Source organism: Vombatus ursinus, unplaced genomic scaffold, assembly GCF_900497805.2.
Source record: "Vombatus ursinus unplaced genomic scaffold, bare-nosed wombat genome assembly UNPS02010284.1, whole genome shotgun sequence".
Taxonomy (NCBI): Eukaryota; Metazoa; Chordata; class Mammalia; order Diprotodontia; family Vombatidae; genus Vombatus; species Vombatus ursinus.
In genome coordinates, this window is record NW_020950062.1 from 4,145,527 (window position 1) to 4,165,862 (window position 20,336).

Sequence of the window (20,336 nt, forward strand, 5' to 3'; positions counted from 1 at the left end):
AACAGTAGCTGTTCTATAAGTTTTAGCTGTTCTAAAACTTATTTCCTCTTATCAATCCTCCCCCATGACCCCAACCCCTTAGTTGAAGACTGTGTCTCTTAAATCACTGAGAAAATAGAGGCCATTTGTGCTAAGTTCCTTTGTTTTCTTGTTTCTTCATCTCAAACCCCCCTGACATCATCCCTTAGTCTCAGTAATGAGAAGGCTTCTCTCTTTTCAAATGTGCCTTTCATCCCATTCTGTTCTATTTTCTCTAGCAGATTGCCCCCTCAGTCACAGCTTTTCTCATTCCAATCTCTCTGTACCTAATGGTTCTTCCCTAATTGCCTTCAAACATACCCATATAGTCCCATCCTAAAAAAACAAAAACAAAAACAAAAAACCAACTTAACTAGACCCTGCAATCTCATGTTATCATCATATAACTCTCTTCCCTTTCTAAACCAAATTCCTAGAAAAAGCTGCCTACACTATTATTTCTACGTCCTTTCTTTTCAAAAGTTTGCAACCTGGCTTCCAGCCTCATTACTCAATTCTCTCTCCAAAGTTATTAGCCATTTTTAGACCCATTTTTCCTCTGCCATTCCTTTTCTTTTTTTTTTTTTTTTGGCAATTGGGGTTAAGTGACTTGCCCAGGGTCACACAGGTAGTAAGTATCAAATGTTTGGTCTAAGGCTGGATTTGAACTCAGGTCCTCCTGACCTCGGGCTGGTGCTCTATCCACTGTGCCACATAGCTGCCCCTTCCTCTGCCATTCCTTTTGTGCTCTCTGGAACCCTCTCCCCAAAATTGTTAACCAACTCTCTTTTGTTCTAGACCTTTTCCTTTCACATTCCTTCCATTCCCCGATATTCCTGAAACCTAGGTTTCTCTTGAAGCATCACCATCTTCCAGCACTCTCTTTAGGGATGGCTGTTCCTTCTTCCACATCTCTTGATAATAATAGCTGTAATGATAAGTTAGCATTTAGGACCTGGAGGGAGGAGTTGGAATACTCCTTTTGCAGTAGACTTTCCCCTCCAAGGCTGTCTTTCATTACTCAGTGTATGTCATGTATATACCCATTTATATCCATGTTTTCTCCCCTCATTGTAATTTAAACATTTTGAGAGCAGGAACTATTTTCCATTTTCCTTTGCATCTGTGTTGCTTACTTAGCATAAAATACATGCTTAATAAATGCTTCTTAGTTGATTGATAGGTACCTTAGTTCCAAGCTCCCCAAGCCCTCTTCAACTGAATTTGTCCCAAGTGCTAGAAATCCTAACCAGGGCCCACCTCAGTGGAAAGCCACTAGAAAGTGTTACTAAGATGAGGGTCATAACCAATGGATGGGGAAGTAAAGTGAGGGGCACAAGCAGAGAGCATTGAAGAAATGGCAGCAATTAGTTAAATCCCACAATTGTGAACTGTGGAAAAGTTATCTTTGAAAAGGAGGAAATAAGACAAGGCTCCTAATAAATACCACTAAACTAATGCAAATGCTTCCTGGTGTATTTTTGGGCATGAGGCCCAAGGCATTAAAAAAGAAGGGCCTTGGACCATAGTAAGAGATAACAGATGTGAAATGAGTAAAAAGGAAGTACTAATTCTAGTCAAAGGAACTTATAGAAATCAACACTGTAAAACTTTTCTAGGAGATAACTTACTTATTTACTTACTTACTTACTCTGGACTCCCTCTAAAGCTTGGTCTCAGAGTAAGAATACCTATCCATTTTAATGGACAAGACAGGTAAGACAGATTCTATCAGGCCAATTAGGGTTGACATTAAAAAATCTAGATTGCAACCAGACCAAACCAATCATTTTAATTACTGTACCCAGAGACAGAGTCAATGGGCTGTATAGACAGCCAATCAGAAAGACCTGGTTTCAAAAATAGTAGCTAGGATTCAGGGGTGGGGAATCTGTGGTCCTCTAAGTCCATTCTGTGGAAGTTTGGATTCAATCAAAGGGCAGCACTTGAGGAACTAGAGGGCCACATGTGGCCTCCAGGCCACAGGTTCCCCACCCCTGATATACAGCTTAAAGGTTTGCAAAGCACTTTACATTTGCTCTCTTTTGATCTTTACTGCAACCCAGTGAGGTAAAAGCTATTATTTTTCCACTTTATAGACAAGGAAATTGAGGCTGAGAGCAGCCAAATGACTTGCCCAGGGTAACACAGATTGGAAGTGCCTAAGGGAGGATTTGAATTCAGATCTTCCTCATTCCAACACTCTATCCACCACATTACCTTCCAAGTCCTATCTTTCTTAAACACTGGCTCTGTAAGGCTGGGTAATTATATCACTTTACCTTCCAGGCAATTCCCTAAGAATAAGTTTCAGAGCAGCTGTGGATGTATACACACAGAGGGAATTTCCTTGCCAGGAGTTCCCTATCCCAGTGAAATCATGGGTCTGGACTCTCCCCCTCCCTCCAAATACTAATAGATACAGATTCCTGTGGTGACTAGTCTTGCTGTAAGTGGTCTAAAGCCTTGCCTCTGGGCTGGCTTGATGGTTACACAGACAGGCTTGTCTTAGAGGTACCCACTTTCTGGACTCTCAAAAGGAACAGAAAATTAAAATGATGAAGAACAGGAGCTTACTCTGGATGAGCTGTTCACATACTTGGCGAGCCACTGTACGAACCATGGCATGAGACTGCAAATCACCCTGGATGGACAAAAAGAAAAAGAAAAAAGCATTCACCGCTCTCAGATCAGTGAGCACAGCCAATCAACAAGAATTTATCAAGCTTTTCCCATGTGCCAGGAATTGAGCTAGGGATAAAAGAATAAAAAAAGAAACAGACACTATGGAGGAGAAAACATGTGCAAATATAAATATAAACATATTTATAATAAATAGAATTAATATATAATATATTTATTAATAAATATAAATATATATTATGTACATATATAGTAATCAACTAATTAAAATAAACTAAAATAAAAGTTAAATATATGTATGCATAGATTATATATACACAATGCATAAATATAATGAATGTCAATATATGAATATATTATATAAGTACACATTATATATTATACATATATATAAAATAAAAGACAAGATAATTGGGGGGGCAGCTTGGGGGAAAAGCAATAGAGAAGATCAGGAAAAGCCTCATGGTAGATAGAGATAGCCAGGTGGCTCAGTAGATACAACTCCGAGCCTGGAGTCAGGAAGACCTAAGTTCCAATCTAGCCTCACATACTTACCAGCTCTGTAATGCTGGGCAAATAGTTTGACCTGTCTGCCTTAGTTTTCTCAATCGTAAAATGGAGAAAATAATAGCCCCTGTCTCTCAAGGTTATTCTGAGACACATTAGCAGGTGTTATATAAATGCTAGCTATTATCGATGTGGTGAAGGTCACTTTTGAGCCAAGTTTTGAAAGGAACAACTATAAACACAGCCTTGTCTCCCAAGCAATTGTAGGGGTTCTCCTGAAGGATAGGGTCTATGAGGCATCCAGATCACCACTGAAAGGATAGGTTGTGGCCTATTCTATTATCACTTCTGTTGAATTTAAATGGGACCCCAGCCCTGTGGTGGACACAGGGAGCCAAGAACCTTTCACACTCATATTGTCAGTTTTCCCAGATGCATTGTTCGAAGAAAAAGCTATTGGATGCTTCTGCTATTTAAGCCTACAAAAGACACTAAAACAAACCCATGGATTCTATCAGAGCTACCTTGGTAACTTACAATACCTCTGAAAGTGAAGGGAAGAATCTCAAACTAGGTAAGAGCTTTACCAACCACTATTGCCAACACTGCTTAGATTTTGGGTCAACATTTATTACATAAGATTTCTAATATATTATTCAATTAGTTCTTTGATTCTGTGTCTGACTCTGGTGTGCTGGCTCGCCTTTACCTTTCCAGGCTGGAACAAGCCCATCAAGAAAATGAGTATATTATGATAACAATAATAATAATAACAGTAACAATAAGAACAACAGTAATTACATTTTTATATAAAACTTTTAACTTTTTGAAACACTTCTGAAGCTATTAAAACATTTGCTCTTCACAACAACCCTGTGAGGTAGGTAGGACAAGTAAAATTATTTCCATTTTACAAATGAGAAAATGGGCCTGTAGGGGTCATTAGCAGAGGTAGCTCTAGAGGCCAGACCCTTAGCTCAGGGCTCTTGCCACAACAACATAATGCCTCAACACTTTTTAATATCAAAGGAGATGCAGGAGGGGCCTAATAATGAAAAATAATGACAAGAACTACAAATTCTTTAGTAAAAACATGTTTGAATGGCTGACATAAGAGCAGCTGCCAGAGCTATGATGAGGGGTTTTTACACAAGAGACAAACACTGCAAAAACAAATCCAGGTCCAGCAGCCTGAAGTCTGGTGGATGGGGCATCCAGATCACCACTGAATGGTGTGCGGAGAAGACAGAAACCTTGGGACAATAGAGGAGGCTACTACTGGGAAAGTCTGCATGTGCTAGGGTTGAGGGGGAAGGAGTTTACCAGTCCTCCTTCTGGTAGTTTTCCATTTAAGTTCTCATCCTTGCTCACTAGATGCTTAAACTCTGTTGTTTCTACCCTGCTGCCAGCCCTTTCTAAATTCAGCCTTACGAAGGTCAAAGCCCTAGTCACCCCACCCTAGCTAAGATTCTGGCAATTGTTTCAAGATGAAATTTTAGGCCCAGTGAGGAATCTAATGCTGACAAATTCAGTCATGGTTTACTTACTCGTTCCCCTCTTTCTCCTTTTGCTCCAGGAAGACCCTAAAAGAAATTAAAAATGACTGTTACTTTTAACATGGTATATACCAAAACATCCCACCAGCACCACCTTCCATTTCAGAGTATGCTGCTGTTTCTAAATAGGATAGACAGTATAACAGTATAACAATAAATAGATAGATAGGATAAGCCAGTATCACAAAAAATTTCCTTTCAACTTGATTCTCTGAGTGATGATAGGATTCAAGAATAATGGAGACATTGCTATTTCTCTCTTTTTGTAAAGTTATAATGTCTAAGTGCTCTTATTAATTCTCCTGTTAATAGAAGTAGTTCTCATTCCCAGGAATAGAATTATTTTGTTCATAAGATGATCATTTTTGAGCTAGAAGGGATCTTACAGGCCATTTGCTTGACACTTTTATTTTAGAGATTAGAAAAATGGATCAAAGATATTAAGTGATTTGCCTAAGGTCATTAATATGTTCTAGAGGCAAACTTGACCCTGAGTCCTCGTGACTCTAAGGCCAGCTTTCTATGGACTCTGCCTCTCAGGAGTAAAAATAGTAGGCGATGAATACTTTTTTTAAATTGAATTGAATGTTGGGAAATATATTTATTACATGAATAAGACCCATAGGTAATGTCAATTATAGGCAATTTCTAATGTATAAAGACAGGCACTTCTCAATATGACCTACAAATCAGCCACATAATGATACCATTAATTAGTAATTCAATTCAATTTGACAAGGGGAAGAGAGGGAGATATTGAATTGACATTTATTAATTTTTAATTCATTATTAATTCATTATACCTAGTATGTACCAGGTGGGGCAGCTAGGTGGAGCAGTAGATACAGCGCCAGGCCTGGAGTCAGGAAGATCTGAGTTTAAAGCTGACCTCAGATACTTACTATCTGTATGACCACTTGCCCAGGCAAGTCACTTAATCCCTACTTGCCTCAGTTCCTCATATGTTAAATGGGGACACACTGGAGAAGGAAATGGCAAACTACCCCAGTATCTTTGCCAAGAAAACCCAAAAGGACAAAAGTCCATGGAGTCAGGCATAGTTAATTACAACTGAACAACAACACACCAACAAATGTACCAGGCACTGTGCTAAGTGCTTTACAAATATTATTTTATTTGATCTTTACAACAATCATGAGAAGTAGGTGTTACTATAATCCTCATTTTACAGTTGAGGAAACAGGCAGACAGAGGTTAAATAGCTTTGTCAGAGTCATATAGCTAGTAAATATCAGAGGCAAGATTTGAACTCAGGTCTTTCTGACTCCAAGCCCAGTGCTCCATCTACTGTGCCACCTGGCTGCTTCAACAAGCATTTATGGAGCGCTTACTATGTGCAAAATATTATGCAAGGCACTCAGGATACAAAGACAACCAAACATCTGTTCTTTAGGACAAGGTAGGAAGGGTCAGTAGGAGTTTTTGCAAAACAGTGCCCCTGTGTAATAACAAATTATTGTTTACTCTAACTTGTCTGACCCATTTCCTTTGATTTTGTAGAGTAAAGCAAAATAAAATAAAAATTCCTCACCAGGTTAATTCCCATAACTCCACCAAAAGCATACTTTGAGGGAAAACACATCTTCCTTGAAGATGCTGAGTAGACTGGAAAAAGTAGCCAATTTTTCTTTGAACTTTAGTAACATTTGAAATGTAAAGAAAAGAAACTACAGTAGTCACATTCATAGAATCTTAGGATGGAAGAGACCTTAACAAACATCCACTGGCATCTGCTTATTTTGTAGTTACCTACAAAATAAATTCTCAATTCCTTAACCAGATTTTGAAGTTCTTCCATAATTTGACCTTGGCCTCCCTTTCAAATTTAATCTTAGTCTTTCTTTGAATAAACTTTATTATTTAGTCAAACTAGACTACTCATTATTCCCTAAACATGAGGTTTCCCACTTCCATTCCTTTACCCAGGATTTCCCAACCCCTTCATTGTTCCATTTCTGTCAATCAGAATTTTCTTGTTATTTTTTAGTCACTTTTTAGTTGTGTCCAACTCTTTGTGATCCCATCTGCAGTTTTCTTGGCAACGATAATGGAGTGGTTTTCCATTTCCTTCTCAAGTTCCTTTTACAGATGAGGAAACTGAGGCAAACATGGTTAAGTGACTTGCCCAGGATCACATAGCTAGTAAATGTCAGGCCAGATTTGAACTCAGGAAGATGAGTCTTCCTGACTCTACATCAGCACTCTATCCACTGCACCACCTAGATGTCCTTACCTATGCTTTGAGGCCCACCCCAAATACTATCTGTTTCATGTAGCCTTCTCTGACTGCCTTCCATGTCCCCTTAACTCAGAAGTGATTGGAACGCCTCCTCTAGAAGAGGAAGAGAGGTAGAGTAGAGAGAGTACAGAATATGGACTCAGAAGACCTGGGTTCAATTAGGAATTCTGTCTTTCATTACCTGTGTGGCCTTCAGCAATCACTTGACCTTTCTAAGACTCATTCTTCTCATCTATCAAATGAGGAAGGAAGTTGTACTAAATGGCTGCTGAGGTCTCTCTTGGTTCTACATCTATGGTCCAATACCTGAATTCTCTGGGCATTTTGCTTTCTTAATACACTCATCATGGACTGCTTCACATCTTACTTTATTTGTATATGTATGTGTACATGCACATGTACCACTTCACATGGATCACTTCACATTATAATCTTGTTGTATTTGTATATATATGTGTACAAGCACATATGTGTATGTCCTTTCTAGATTGTAGTCTCCTAAAAGTGAGGGATAGTGAATTATTCACCTTTATAATCTGCACAGTGCCCAACACAGTGGCTTGGACATAGCAGGTCAATGATTAGTTGATGAAAGAATGAGAAATTTAGCCCTGGGGAGGGAGAGTAACTTGCTTGTGGTCATATAGTCGGTAGAACTAAAAGTAAGATTTCTGATTGGGTTCTAGCATGCTTTGACTCAATTAATGACATTATACCAAGAGCTAATGAATAAGTCTAAATTCTGATCCTAGAGCAAAAATTTCAGATAAATCCCTTTTGTTGATTTAAAAATCTTGCAAAGATTAAATGATTACCTACTTAGGAGGGCATTCTCAACTCTGTGCCTGTTCACCACCTGTCCCCCATTCTCAAGGCTCAGCTCAAATCCCACCTTCTTCAGGAAGTCCTTCCTGCCCCATGCCCCAAATGAAGTGATTACCTCCCATTTACACTGTACATTATCTCATATGCACTTATTTCCTTCCATATTGTTTCCCCCATTAGAACTTTGCCTTTTTGAGGCCAGGGGATGTTTTTGTCATTCTTTGTATCACAACACCTGGCACACAGTAGTTTGTTTTGTTTGTTTGTTTTTTTTTAATTAATAGGGTTAAATGACTTGCCCAGGGTCACATATCTAGTAAGTATCTTAGGCTAGATTTGAACTCAGGTCTTCCTGACTCCAGGGCCAGTGCTTTATCCACTCCTTCGCATGCTGCATCCTCCCACCCCAGTAAATCCTTGTTGACTGAATGACCAGAAAGAGACCTTGCTCTGGATGGTGAAGTCTTGGGTTCAAGTCTTAGCCCTATGATTTACCTTCCACATAACCTTGGAAAAGTTAATTTCCATGGTCATCAGTTTTCTCTTCTGTAAAACAAAGTAGTTGGCCTAGATACTCTCTAAAGCAGGGGTTTTCAACCTGGGGTTTATCAGTATTTTGACAACTATTTCAATATCATTGGATTCCTTTGTCACCCTACGTCCTTCATGCATTTAATAACATTATTCTCAGAAGGGCACTGTAGGTTTCACTAGACTGCCAAAGGGGTCCATGACACAAAAAAATTTAAAAATCCCTGCTCTAAAGTCTCTTCCAGATCTAAATCCTATGATCATAATAAAAAATCTTAAATATTTATACCTGGGATAGGTGGCAAGGATCCAATTTTACTGATGAGGAAATTGAGGCAAAAGAGGGATAGTGACTTGCCCAACACATGGCAGAATGAGGATCTGAACCTAAGTCTTCCACCTCCAAATCTAGTGTTCTTTCTGCTCAGGCAGCATGCACAATTCAAGTAGGAATTGGAGCAGTAGCAGAACCTTGCACCAAGAGGCAGGAGGCCCAAGGTGGGTGTTTGGCACCAATGTGGGAAACATGTTGTCTTGTTCAAGTGCTGCCCGTGTCTGTCTTTCTTGGCCTCTTTTCCTCCTCCCTTCCTAGACAGAGGTCCAAATAAAACTAAGAAAGGCTTCAAAATCCAAATGGGGCCATGATTCACTGAGAATGACAAATAGCTGAGAATGACAAACAGCCCATGGGCACAAGGCAAAAGGAAATCTCTGGCCCAGACTGGAAATTATAGGAAAAAAACTCAAGGTCTTTGGGGACCCTAATTCTGAAACCCTAACTGCTCTCTGGGAAACACAGAAAGGGAATCTTGACTGTGGTATTCCCAACTTGAAGAATAAACATAATGTATGACTACATAAAGTACCCAGAGTGATTGTCCCAAAATTTCAAAGGTCGCTTAGACAGACGTGCCTTGTAAGTAAAGGCCTATAAAGAAATCAAAGTATATGGATGAGATTGCTGATGATAAGTTTGGCCTGTGCAAATGCTCAGGCAGAGTGAAATTTGGGGAAGTCAAACCATTTTTTGAAACTGTAAGTATGAAATGTACTATGATTTTACATATGAGCAGCCAGAGCCTGGGGAGTAGGGGATTGGGAAATAGGGAGTGGAGGGGGGTGGGGTGGGGATAAGAGAGGGGCAGAATGTGAAAGTCATGAGAATACTCAGAGGCCTTGACAGATTTACTCTTCTAGGTACTAGTCACTTCCATCCAATAGCCATCCTTTCCCCTGGATCCCCTACTTCTCATCTTCCCAAAATTATGGTTATATTTGGAGCTGTTCATACAGTTAAGTTTTCATGTCAGAGACATATGTCATTTAAAGACCGTTGATTAATATTTATAGAAGGAATTATTCAATAATCTGTTTGGATTGGGTTTGTTTTTTGTTTTTTGTTTTTAGAATTAGAGGTCATCTAGTCAAATAACCTCATTTTCCAAATCAAGAAACTGAGACCCAGAAAGGTTCTCACTTATTTCTTTCTTCTTCCCACTTCATCAAAATTAAAGAGTAGCCCAGAAGATTTAAAACCTGAAGATAAAAGGTAGGCAAATGTGAAGATAAAGACCCTAGGAAGAAGCCAACATATAGAGAATCTGGTATCTCAATCATGTCCAAACTTGTCCAAATTCTATGTATTGTTTGGTATATTTTTACCTGTATATCTTCTCTGATTTCTGTTTGCTCTTGGCTTGGATAAATAGGTTTATTTACTATTTACTACATGGGCTATTTGTGTTACTGGCATTTGGTGGGAAGGCAGTTAAGCATAGGAGACATTATTGGAAGAGAGCCTTTTAAGCAATGTTTTGCCTATTGAAGTGTCAATAAGCAAAAATGACAACAAAAAAAAGATAGACAAATCATAAAGAACAAGGATGTCAAGGTAGAGAATTCCATTTAAGGTGTTTGACTTACACTTCTATTCTAATGCTGTATATTTAAGTAAGGGACTTTGGCTTTTAGGAGGGAAAATCACATTTTCATTCCATATTTGAATTTTACAAGCATTTTAAAATTTTGAATCAGGAGCTAGGTTTTGCCAATACATCTTTAAAATTTTTAATCTTTTAAAACATCAGGCTTTACTGAACCAAACCTGGTCTTGATACTTAGCTTGTAAACAAGCATAATTCATGTACTTGTTTCTTATTCTTTCCTCTTGTGGCCATTAGCTATTATTTCATCTTTGTTATGCTTTCTCTGTTAGATTGAGGTCCCATAAGAAGCTTTCTTTAAAACCTCCTCACAGTCCTTAACATAAGGCTCCATATTCAAGAAATGTTTCTGAGTGACAGAAATGCTAACTAGATTAAATGTGGTAACAGGAGATGGCTAGAATCATTATGGTTGTGAACATATCACAGTACTTACAGGAGGTCCTAGATCACCTTGTGGTCCAGTGTTTCCTGTGATACCTGGAACGCCTGGGGCTCCTGGAATACCCTAGTAGATGACCAGGTAAACAGAGAGAGTCAAGATCCACATTTCTTCATCAATAATATTCAAAATTCTAACAGTTAAACAAATAACAAAGTTCTCTTCTCTATCTCGAATTACTGATCAGTGGTACATTTCTCAGCCCCTTTGCTCCTCCCGATTCTCCCCCTCCCTCACTTCCAGGAAAATAGAGAACCAATTTCCAAATAGACTCCACTCCTGAAATCAGGAGAGATTTCACCAAATTCATGCCCTATTTATATCCAAAGGAAAATTGAGTAAATGGGTATGATCAACTGCCAATGTGGTGAAACCATAGAATTACAGGAACTACAAATAGGTAACTGTATTTATAATAAATGTCATATATTATATTTAAATGCTGCTACAGCCAATTAAGGCAACTGCTGCCACTGTCCAATTGTTACTATTATTTTTCATTTCCCCATACATACAAATAAACTTGATATTTAAATAATGATTTTTTGAATGAACACATTGTCTGGCATACATTTTCATCTGAGTCAAAAAGAATCTAAAATTCTCAAAAGTATGATTCCCTTTGCCATATCATGATGCAATGTAATGGCTATGTCAGCAAATAATTTACAAATGACTTGTTTCCAATAAGAGTGAAAGTGCAACTTCAGCAATTTACCAGATAACTCTTCACTCCAAATGGCTGATCATCTTTAGAAGAGGGAACCAAGCTACTAACACCAGCTAGGTGTTTTGACAACAACACTAATAACACAATAAAAAGAATTCATGTTTAAATAGTACCTTAAGGTTCCCAATCACTTCACATACTTGCCCTTAATAGAGGCTGGTTTAGACAATGAAGAGTATATCACTAATTATGAATACATAGCAGGTTCATAACAATTACTTCTTGAATTTAATTTAATCAGAGTCCTAATTAGGGCAGGGTATCCTTGGCTCTATCCTAGGGTGCTGACATCTTTAGGGAGAATACCACCTCCTCTCAGCCTCATAGCTTGAGTTAACTCCTAAATCTATGTCATGTGGCAACCCTCCACCCCCAAAGATGGCACCTCTGTCCTGGGGCCTGCTTTCTGCTCCCCACCTCCCCACTTTTCCTCTTACCCTTCTTACATTTTCTATCATTTGGGGTTGGGGTTATATAAGGTCTTTGGAGAATGAACAAAACCCATTTCAGGTATCGTATTCCATCGTCCCTTGTCTTTTGCTCTGTCCTATTCAAATGAATTTTCCCTAGGCATCATAAGTCATACCTCTGAAATGAATTTAATAATTTTGGGGTTTTTAGTGATGATGTCAATGTAAATACCTCACAGACAGAAAAAACATTTACAACCTTAAAACCAAGGAAAATGCTGCCCTTCATAAGAAGAACACCATTATTCTCATGTTAACATATAATTTACTCTGTGATAATTGCTCCAGAGGATATTCTGGGGACTGGTATTTGGACAGCTCCACTAGTACTCTTAAGATAGCGGGAGAAAGCAAAAGAGGCTTCTAGCACACTGGGTGGGTCCCTTGTAGGGAAATTATGGGAGAACATGGACCAGAGTCACATGAGATGGGCAGGCATGTATGGATCATGAGCTGCATTGGCAGAAGGAACTCCTAAATTGATGAGATCATGTATTTGAGTATGTTCAGGGGCATGACCTGTTCAGCATCAAAGGGAGATCCTTCAAATTGAAAGTGCCAAAGAGCAAACAGATCCACTGTGGCCTCAGCTCCTCTTTTCCAAATCTCCCTTGACAATTTCAGAGAATGGGATCTGTTAAGAGAATCGTTCAGAGAATGATGTTAAGTATGAATTGATCCATCATATGGTACTTACTGCCTTTGGACTGGTATAACCAATCAGCCTTCCCTAACAGAGGGCAGCCCCTTTCAATGACATGCAGAGAAATTTACATATGAAATATTAGAATCTTAAAATGGTAAAGCTGGGAAGGGTTTTAAATATTACCCAGTCCAACATCATTTTTTTTTCATAAATGAGGAAACAGAATGTCCATGTCCACAGTCATCCTATTTTTCACAGTTGCAGAAATGATGATTTAGGTTATAATAATATAATAATAATAATCACCAACATTAACATAGTGCTTTAAGGTTCACAAAATTCACATTATCTCCGGAAAAGAAAATGCAACAGAAAAAAAAACAATTGGAAAGAAAGTCTATCCCATCAGATTCTGCAGACACTTACAATTGGTCCAGGGGGTCCTGGGGGGCCAGTGGATCCATCTTTACCAGGCAGGCCCTACAATAAAGAAACATAAAGTATACAAATCATTCTTTAGCATGAGACTTTCAGAAAAGGCTTTACAAATTTGGGGGCTCTAAGACCTGTTGCTTATTCTGGGCTACCAGGGAATGGTTTCTTTCAGACTCTTCAGGGGAGTGTCTTTTTGACTGTATCTTTGGCAATATCTTTGTGTCTTTTGGCTGTGTTAAATGATCCTCTGTGGGACTTTAAGGTGTAAAAATTACCACTTACAAACTTAAGCAGGAACTAGTTTCTGGAATGTGTTTTTATAAATTAAGCATAACAACTGAGAAGGGAAACATTCCCCTGGTAAATAATGACCAGGTAAGAGAATGAATGAGTAACTCTGATCACCTAAGAGGCCCTTAGATGTTGTTATTGTTGTTGTTGTTGTTGTCTTTCATTTTAGAAGGCGACCAATGACATAGAAAATCTCTTTACCAGAAGTCAATATTGCTAATCAATTTCTATGTAGAATCTGAGGCTCTAAAGAGAAGATAATCAAAACCTGTGATTTCATTGGTGTGGTGACCCTGCGGTGTAAAAACCCTCTGCCCCGATATAGACAGATAAATCATCTGTAACTTATACTCTTATATAGTGGCATAGGGACACCAAGAAGTTCACCAAAGTGCTCATGGATTCAAGCCTAATAACTATCAATGGGCGCAGCTAGGTGGTGCAGGGGAGAGAGCACCAGCCCTGGAGTCAGGAGGAGTTCAAATTTGGCCTCAGACAAATACTTACTAGCTGTGTGACCCTGGGCAAGTCACTTAACCCCATTGCCTAGCCCCCAAAGAAAAAAATATCAATGGCAGCATTTGAACCCATTCTTCTCGATATAAAGGCAAGTATTCTTTTTTCTTTTTTTTTTGCTTTTTGGAAATTGAGGAAATTGAGGCAAACAGAGTTAAGTGACTTGCCCAGGGTCACACAACTATGCTATATTATATCTCTAATTATGCTTATAAGTGCTGAAAGTTAAAAAGTGGATTACCTACTCTTGTATGGCTAGCATATGTGACCGACAGTATAGGCATACACCACCTAACGTTGTTCATGAACCACATGAAACCCTACCGGAACACTGCTTGGTCAATCTCTCCTTTATAGCTTTGTTCCTATAGAATTAACTGATCCCATTATGTTGTTTCACTTACTACCATGGATTCATGGGATCACTTAACAGTATTAGCAATACTTATCTTCCTCTTGAAGTCAGTCACAAAAGATTAGCCCTTCCTGGGGGCAGCTAGGTGGCACAGTGGATAGAGCACTGGCCTTGAAGTCAGGAGGACCTGAGTTCAAATCTGGCCTCAGACCAAAACACTTGACACTTACTAGCTGTGTGACCCTGGGCAAGTCACTTCACCCCAATTGCCTAAAAAACAAAACAAAACAAAACAAAACAAACTTAATCTTTCAGGGGCAGCTAGGTGGAGCAATGGATCAAGCACCAGCCTTAGATTCAGAAGGACCTGAGTTCAAATCCGGCCTCAGACACATAACACTTACTAACTGTGTGACCCTGGGCAAGTTACTTAACCCCATTGCCTAGCCAAAAAAAAAAAAAAAGATTAGCCTTCCTTTTCACTTTTCCACTAAGTGCCACCATTTACTATTTCAATGAGGTTTGACAAGCATTTATTAAATACCTACTATATGCCAGACACTGTGCTAGGACCTGGGGACAAAAATCTAAAAATGAGACCCTCCCCGCCCTCAAAGAACTTATATTCCATAAGGGACACATACAGTGGTGTGCTGGTAAATGTTTAACAATTAACTCTCCAAAAAAAACCCCAAAAAACAAAAATAAGAATACACTTTTAAGCTTAATCTGCATTATTAACATTTTTCTATCACTTTCTTTGAGCAGCTGGATGGTGTCGTGCATACAGCACTGGCCCTGGAGTCCAGAAGACTCATCTTCCTGAGTTAAAATCCAGCCTTACACACTTACTAGCTATGTGACCCTGGGCAAGTCACTTCACCCTGTTTGCCTCAGTTTTCTCATCTGTAAAATGAGCTGAAGAAGGAAATGACAAACCACTCAGTATCTTTGCCAAGAAAACCCCACATGGGGTCACGAAGAGTTGGACATGACTGAAATAATTCAACAACACCACTTTCTTAAGTCTCTAGAGTCTAAATGACCGGCTAAACAATAAATCAAGCCCTGATTTATAACACTGGATAATTTCCAAGTAAATGTTCACACTAAAAATATAACAATCGGTTCTTGACAGCTGGTTCAAGATGACTTCAGCACACCCTTGGGCATATGACATGTTCACAGATAAGAACTTACAGGATAAAAATAAAATACACAGTGATTTGGGGAGGGAGAATAAGGAAAGGCCTCTTGAAGGCAATGGCATTTGAGCTGGACTTTAAAGAGAGCTCAGGGTTCCAAGAGGCCAAGGAGAGGACAGAGAACATTCCAGATAAAGGGAATGGCTTGTAGAAGGGTGAGAAGGTAGGAGATGGAATGTGATGTATAGGAACAGTTAGTAGGCCAATTTGACTGTAGTGTAGAATCCATCAGGATAAGTAACAGGCAGCCAACCAGCCTGTAGACATAAGCTGGAGCCTAATTGTGATGTGTTAAACTCAAATAGAAATGAATACCCACAGGGCCACATATAAACTTAGAAAACCACAAGTTAGCATCATCTGGGTTTTATTGTATTTTTATTTATTTTGTTAAATATTTCCTAATTACAATTTTAATATGGTTCAGAGTGGAATTCTGTGGACTGCCTGCTGCTGGCTATCTGTGAGTGATCTGACACCTTATTTAGAATCTGAATGAGGAACAGAGGTATTTGTAGCTTAAGTTAAGGACAATAGAGAACCACCGAAGTTTTTTTAAGTAAAGAAATGACATGGTCAGATGTGCACTTTAGGGATACCAATTTGGCAACTGTGTGGAGGATTGATTGAGGACTGGAGATACTGGATGCATGGAGACCAATTAGGAGGTTTTACAATAATAATAAATCATAGTTCACATTTATATAGGGCCTACTATTTGCCAGGCACCGTGCTAAGAACTTTTCAATTATTATCTCATTTGATTCTCACAATAATCCTGCAAAGTAAATGCTATCATTATCTTCATTTTACAAATGAGGAAACTGAGGCAAATAAAGGTGAAGTGACTTGCCCAGCGTTATATAGTTAGTAAGTGTCTGAGGCTAGATTTGAACTCAGATCTTCCTTATCCCAGGCCCAGTGATCTATTCACTGTGCTTCCTGAGGGCCTGTACTAGGGCAACTGGGATATGAATAGTAAGAAAAGATTTATGTTCTATATGTTAAGGAGATAAGACAGCAACTGATATGGGGTAGGAGAAATCTAAGAGTCATAGATAACACTTAGGTTGTCAATCTTGGGGTGGGAGGCCTGGAAGAATGACAGTGTTCTCAAGATAAGTAGATGTGGGGGCAGTTAGGTGGTGTAATGGGTAGAGCACTGGCCCTGGAGTCAGGAGGACCTGCGTTAAAATCCAGCCTCAGGCCAGACACTTGACACTTACTAGCTGTGTGACCCTGGGCAAGTCACTTAACTCCAATTGCCTCACCAAAAAAAAAAGTAGATGTGTTAGGAGGAAGGGTGGGTTTACGGGGAAAGATTATAAATTCTGTTTTGAACAATTGAATTTGAAATGCCTATGTTACATCCAACTGGAGAAGCCAAGTAGTCAGGTGAAGATGCAGCACTGATGCTCAGGAGAGAGATGTGGGCTGGTCTGGTAGATTTGGGAGGCAGTTGCTTAGAGATGAAAATGGACTCATCTGCTTTCAGGTGGAAGCTGATGAGATTGCCGAGGGAGTGAACAGAGAGAGAAGAGGAGAGGGTCCAGGACAGATCCCTGCAGTACATTCAGGAATAGGAGACTGGACAAGAATAATGATCCTGGAAGGGTATGGTCTGAAAGATAGTCAGACAACCATGAAAGATTAGTATCCTGAAAACCCAGGGAGGAGAGAAAGGTGGTCAACGCTCCTAAGCATTGCAGGAAGGTCAAAAGGATGAAGATGGAGAAAAGTCAATAGATCAAATCCAAGCCCTTCATTTTAAAGACAGAAGACCAGTGAGGTCTTCAGTGAGGTGATCTGCTGAGTGGGGTAAAGAAAAAAAATTAATTACTAATGCTAATTACTAAGCTTTAGAAAGCTCCTCTTAGGATACCATGACTTTGGAGCCCATTTTCAACCATATAAGAAAATTATTAAAAGAGAATTCTTATGGTTTTTCATTTTCTAAAGATATAAAAGACTAAATATTAAAATGTCAAACCCATATGCACATAGAGCCACATCCCTCCAGCATGCACTCATTCCCAGCATGCTTTTTTAGTGTCCTCCCAGAGGAATAAGACTTCAAACGGAATCCCAGGCAGTGGGGCTCACAGAGGGAGTAAAGCCAAGCCCAGAGCATTTTTTTTTCAGCTCTGACTTCAGATAGCAACATTATTCTGACAAAGATCAAGAGGGAATAAATAAACCTGCCCCCTGCCCTTTCTCCTAAACTTGTACAAAGGGGTTTAGAAGCAATTATCCCATGGTGTTGGTTTTGAATACAGTGATTCAATTGCCACGTGTACAATTTGAGGAGGCCCCTGAATTTAAAAAAGCATTGGCTAACCACATGTGTTTAAACTTCAGAGAAGAGGGGAATTAAAGGTTGTTCTTGACACAGACCCTGCTTGTGCTTTGGCTCAAACTCGCTGAATCATAGAATTGCACAATCCCTGACTTGGAAGGGCGCTCAGAGGCCATGTGGTCTAGAGCCCATATTTGACATCCTCTGCAAATGGTCATTCAGCATTTACTTAAAGACCTCTGTCAACAGGGCACTCACTACTTCCCAATGAAGTCCAATTCTACTCCTAGCTACTTCTAGTTGTTTAGATGTTTTCTCACCCTGGAATATCCTCTGCCTCCGTGACCCCCTTCTCCCATTGGTGAGTTCCTCCTCTTACCTCCGTTTTGAGGAAGGACTCATACCAGCCATCTTTCACTCTTCTCCTGAGATTCACCATTCTGCTCCACCAAGCCCCAGTGGGAGTTGCCCAATCCTCCTACCTCCACTACCTCTAGTTTTTAGCTTCCTTTTATACGTGATCTTCCCCAATTAGAATAGAAGCTCCTTGAGGGCAGAGGCTTTCTTTTGGCTTGTATTTGTATTCCCATTGCTTAATATAGTGTCTGGAACATAGTGTTTTATAAATGTTTGTTGATGAGACTCGATCAAATTGGCTTCTCCACAATTTCCACCCTCTTCCCCCAATTCTACCTCCTGGGCCCAAACAGAACAAGTATATTCCTTTTTCAACATGACAGATCTTCAAATACTTGAAAATAATTACAATGAACCCTCTAAATCTTTTCTTCTCCAGTCTAAATATTACCAATTCCTTCAACTAATCTTATCACAGGATCCTAGTATTGAAGATTTAAAATTTGCAGGAACCCTACAAGCCTTTTGTCCAACCTCCTCATTCTACAGATGAGAACCCAAGGCCCATAAAAGTTATTAGGTGACTTGCCGTAAGTCCTAAAGATAATAAATAGTAGAGTCATAATTTGAACCCAAGATCTCTGACTCCAAATACAGAATTCTTTCCACTACATCATGTCCTCCAGACCAACCAGAAGAGAGTATATAAGGAAGCATTAGTTTACTCCAACACCTACCTGTCTAGTTTCTCTGGAACTAAAATTAAAGTTCAGTGTACTCCTTTATGCCACCAACTTTAATTTTTTAATACTGTCATGTACACCTGAACATTCTCATACTGTGAATGCCAACAAAAATGGCTGTCATGTCAGATTCACATGAGGCCAAGGTTAGGGAAAGGACCTGTGATTTCATTGACATAGGGAACTCCCAGGTGAGGACACTCCCTCTGCCACTGCAGGTCAGCACCTGCTCTGCAACTTTTAGTCTCAGAACATTGCCTAGAGCAGCAAGAGGTTGAGTGACTTGTCCAGGATCACACAGCTCATATGTGTCAGAGGCAAGATTCAAACCCAAGTCTTAGGTCTTCCTGATGCAAAGGCCAGCTCTCCATTCACCACACCATGGCTGCCTCTTGCCTATTACTTTAAGCAAACTGAAACAAACAAAAAACCAAAAAGGATGTTGGATAGAAAATTTTAGAGCAAGTTTAATTGCATTCCTTTTATTTTTTTTTCTGAAGCCCTAGAGAGCAAAGCAGCCTTTCATTGTACAATGAGCAAGCCAATTTTCCCCTTCTGCCTTGCCAGCAATCTCAACTTTGAAATTTTTCATTTGCCTTACCCAGGATGACCCTTCCCCTAAACCTCTGCTCACACCATCTTTCTTGACTGGAACTGAATTCCCACCCATCTCCATCTGCTGAAGTTCCTTTCTCAAGGCCCAAGTCAAGTATGACTTCCTCCAGGAAGCCTTCTCCCTCCTCGCTGAGCAAGCTCTTCCTCCTCAGGTTTCTCTTAGCCTTTTCCCTCAGCCTCTCTTTGTATTTATCTCACCCTCAGTTAATTCCATTATCTGTGTACATGGTTTTTCCCTTATGTGAATGGGATCACAGAATCATAAGCCTTAAGCTAGAAAGGACCTCTGAAGCCATATAATCATTCCCTCTTATTTTTCAGATGAGGAAACTGAGGTCCAGTGAGGTTAAGTTATTTGTCCAAGGTCACACAGGTAGTAAATAGTAGTACTGTACCCTGCTGCTTCTATACTGCAAGCAGTTTGAAAGTAGGGATTATATCCTATGTGTGTTTATATCCAAAGTACCTAGAAATGCCTTGCATATAATAGGTTTATGTTTATTGTTTATTTATATGTTTATTGAATTCAATTTAGTTGTTTACTGTAGAATTCAATTCATAGCCTGTTCTGAGCATGTGTGCAAATTGTCAGACAACAGTTCAGTCACCTTTTCCATTTTAATAAGAGCAAAAATGGCAGAAAAACTTTAGCATACAAAAGCTGTAAAATGACTAAAAATCAAATTCTTTTTTAATGTATTCAGGATGGTAACAATAACTAGCAAATTCAAACATTATGATTTTGTTTGGCTAAATATTCTTTTAGCTAATTATTTTTAAGTAGGAGCTTCTGCCTTGATTAGGACCATTACACGTGAAAATGTGCCAGCATTTCCCTTTTTCACATCTTATTCTGGAGACTCAGAAACAATGAATCAGGGTTGAGATCAATGATGTCCTGGATACAGGTAATTTCCCACCCCTGAAGGGTACTTATTAGAAGAGAACACTG

At 39.3% G+C, this 20,336-nt stretch overlaps 1 protein-coding gene across 2 annotated transcripts in view; it reads right to left on the minus strand.

Moving 5' to 3' along the window:
• COL14A1 (collagen type XIV alpha 1 chain) overlaps positions 1 to 20,336 on the minus strand; it is a 250,358-nt gene that overhangs the window by 31,233 nt on the left and 198,789 nt on the right. For both annotated transcript variants that reach the window (XM_027854062.1, XM_027854061.1), the window contains exons 42-45: positions 12,998 to 13,051; positions 10,720 to 10,791; positions 4,716 to 4,751; positions 2,596 to 2,662 (exon numbers count right to left, since the gene is read on the minus strand). In XM_027854062.1, coding sequence (XP_027709863.1) covers positions 2,596 to 2,662; positions 4,716 to 4,751; positions 10,720 to 10,791; positions 12,998 to 13,051 — 229 coding nt within the window. The remainder of the gene's footprint in view (positions 1 to 2,595; positions 2,663 to 4,715; positions 4,752 to 10,719; positions 10,792 to 12,997; positions 13,052 to 20,336) is intronic.